The sequence below is a fragment of the Narcine bancroftii genome, chromosome 2 (assembly GCF_036971445.1).
Source record: "Narcine bancroftii isolate sNarBan1 chromosome 2, sNarBan1.hap1, whole genome shotgun sequence".
In the NCBI taxonomy this organism is placed as follows: domain Eukaryota; kingdom Metazoa; phylum Chordata; class Chondrichthyes; order Torpediniformes; family Narcinidae; genus Narcine; species Narcine bancroftii.
The window spans coordinates 182,983,261-182,985,556 of NC_091470.1; the positions used below are offsets into that span (position 1 = coordinate 182,983,261).

Consider the following 2,296-nt stretch of genomic DNA (forward strand, 5'->3'; position numbering starts at 1 on the left):
CTTCTCTAGCATGTTGGCAAACATTAATTGAATTTTCAATGAAAATTGTGCATTTGTCTTTTTTCTTCCTACATGGACAATGAATTAACAAATTAAGTTAAACTGCTGAAGGCATTCGCCATAAATTTTGCTACTTTGCAACAGGAATTGCACGTTTACTGAGAGGAAAGGCTTTCTAATTAAGTTACGTTTTCCACTGGGACATCATCAATGCCTTTGCCCCAATTAAATTTTTGGAATATTTTCTAATGAGGAAGAAAACCGGTTGACCTCTTTATCTGTGCATTTAATGAGATTCGGAGGTTAACTTAAAAGTTTCCACTGATTGACTCAGGAATCCGTGCATCATGTTAACAATTATTTCATTCTGTCCTCGTTGCTTAATTATTTATATCTCAATGCAGTCCATAAGTTCAAAACAATGGGAGATCGTTCCTTGTTTCACGGCGTAAATTTCTGATTTCGAAACGGAGGTCAAAATCTAGCAGAATCCAATCTCCCGTGGCATTCAACAAGTCGTTACCTGACCTCACCTCTTGTCACTGGAAATCCATTGGTTGAAATCATAATCCTGAAGCGAGTTAAGAGTTCATAGCTGGAGCGAGGTGTTAAAAAAAGGGCAAGGTCGATGCAATCACGAAGAAGGCTCGCCAGCAGCTATACATTGTGAGGCGTTCGAAGAGGTTCGGTATGTCAGGGAAGACTCTTAAAAACGTCTACATGCATACCGTGGGGAGCATTCTGATGGGTTGGAATAATGTTTGGAATCGAATGGATATGAGCTTTGGAGTAGCACGGTGGTTCTAGTGCGAGAATCTGAATGGTAGACACTTCAGGAATAAGACAATTACACGTTTTGCTTTGAAAATTCCTTTGAAAAACTTCACTTATGCATTAAAATTATTACATAAATTGTCTCGTTCAAAATAATAATGGATAATACACCATAGTGAGACAAATGTAAGATTGAACAACAAATAAAGATGTATTAAGACCAAAAATATTTTTACCACTGTTCTTGCTGGAGTGAGTTGCCATGATCATTGCATTTCCATTCTTTCCTGCAGCTAATTTGGTGACAATATTCATCTTGTACTCAGGCAAATGTGGTCTCTCCAGATGCATCGCCCAATATCTGAGGTCGATGGCAGTAGCTGATCTAATATTCTTGACATTTGGCACAATCCATTATCATGTCAAAGAGCTGTACTTTCCATATTCGTTCCTCAACTATACACCTGTTTGCAGACTTCATCGAGCCCTGATGTACACTTCCTTTGATTGCTCTGTCTGGCTAACAGTGCTGTTTACGTTTGACCGATTTGTTGCTATTTGTCTTCAGAAATTGCGAGTAAAATATTACACTGAATTGATCGCCTCAAGGATTATAATAATTACGTGTATTTTCTGTGTCTTAGAAAATATCCCTGTTTATTTTGTGTATGAACCATTGGAAATAATGGACAGCGTGCAATGGTATTGTATAGTAAGTTCAAGTTTCTACACCTCACCGTTTTGGTTTGCATACTTTTGGTCAGATACCATCTGTACCCCATTTGTACCTTTTCTCTTGGTCTTGCTGCTGAATACTTTGACCATAAGGAATATAGTATGGACCAACATAGTCAGGGCAAAATTGCGAAGACCCAACATTGAAAAGAACCAGACCGATCAGGAGATTGAGAAGCGAAGAAAATCGATAATTTTATTGATGGCAATATCTGGAAATTTTGTCTTGCTCTGGATGGTCACATTTGTCTGCTTCATATGCGTAAATTTTACTGATAACAAATTGACGGGAACAAATGTCAATGACTCATTCACCATTGCGGAAAGGGTTGGCTACATCCTCCGGTTTATGAGTACCTGTACAAACACATTCATTTATGTGGTCGCCCAGCGCTACTTCAGAGAGGAATTTAAGAAAATAATAACACGTATGTTTGTTCTTATTAATCCCAAGCAATAAATCACTCGTTCATTAACAGGGAATAATCCATTCTCATGAAATGGAACGTTAAGAAGTTCAGTCGGCTCATATACATTTTGAAATAATGGGTTATTGAGATTGCATATTTTGAAATATTCTTGAGAATGTTGTTATTGCCGTGAAAAGGTTGTATCAAATGAGAAGCAAATGGTCACATTTTAAATCTTTTAAAAAAAATAAACGAGATATCTGCTTCTGTGGATGAATCACTATCAATTTCAGTTTCCAAGTGATAGGCGCTCATTTGTCCACATAAATGCCGATATTTCGTGAACCTTTATGGGGCACAGGATATCACTGGCAAAC

At 37.5% G+C, this 2,296-nt stretch overlaps 1 protein-coding gene across 1 annotated transcript; it reads left to right on the forward strand.

Annotated features, from left to right (window-relative positions):
* Window positions 1-1,144: 1,144 nt before the first annotated feature.
* On the forward strand, window positions 1,145-1,969 carry LOC138753006 (C5a anaphylatoxin chemotactic receptor 1-like). The gene has a single exon (XM_069915600.1). The coding sequence runs from the start codon at window positions 1,145-1,147 to the stop codon at window positions 1,967-1,969; it is 825 nt and encodes a 274-aa protein (XP_069771701.1).
* The last annotated feature ends 327 nt before the right edge of the window (window positions 1,970-2,296 follow it).